Here is a 584-nt window from a genome sequence, read left to right as displayed (position 1 = left end):
TCTTCCTTATACTAATTCCACCTTCATCTTTGGGAAAGCACATGTTATGCCAAGAACTTGAGTGGTATTTATTCTTACCATTCGTAGATCCCCAGAAAAAAAATTAGCAAAATACTTTTCCATAAGGTTAACAGTACCTTTGGGGGGGGGGGAGGGGGGGTTCATAGCTGACAAAATATATGTGGGAAGAGATTGTAGAATATGCTTGATAAGAGTGATTTTTCTCACGGAGATAGAATCTTGCCTTGCCATCCATTGAGCCTTTTGACAATTTTGGCTAACATGCCATCAAATAAACAAGTGTTCTTCCTCCCATGGTAGATAGGGCATCCCAGGTAAGTGAAAGGAAACTTTTTATCTATAAAACCAGAAACTTGTCTAATTCTATTGATCCTGGAGGCAGAGGTGTTAGGACTCTTGTCGTTGTTAACTTTTTGCCCAGAAGCCTTTTCATACCTCTTGATATGCTTCTTAATAAGATTGATAGACTGCTTGTTTTCTCCACAGAAAATGACAATGTCATCTGCATAGGCTAAGTGGTTGATATCCTCTGTTATCCATGCTAAATGGAGTGAAGTTGTCAT

General features: G+C 38.9%; 1 protein-coding gene across 1 annotated transcript; it reads right to left on the bottom strand.

Annotated features, from left to right (window-relative positions):
• Window positions 1-224: 224 nt before the first annotated feature.
• On the bottom strand, window positions 225-584 carry LOC138898069 (uncharacterized). Its single transcript, XM_070184102.1, has one exon. It carries the CDS (start codon window positions 582-584, stop codon window positions 225-227), a length of 360 nt encoding a protein of 119 aa, XP_070040203.1.

The sequence above is a fragment of the Nicotiana tomentosiformis genome, chromosome 8 (genome assembly GCF_000390325.3).
Source record: "Nicotiana tomentosiformis chromosome 8, ASM39032v3, whole genome shotgun sequence".
In the NCBI taxonomy this organism is placed as follows: Eukaryota; Viridiplantae; Streptophyta; class Magnoliopsida; order Solanales; family Solanaceae; genus Nicotiana; species Nicotiana tomentosiformis.
This window is presented reverse-complemented; position numbering and strand designations above follow the sequence as displayed.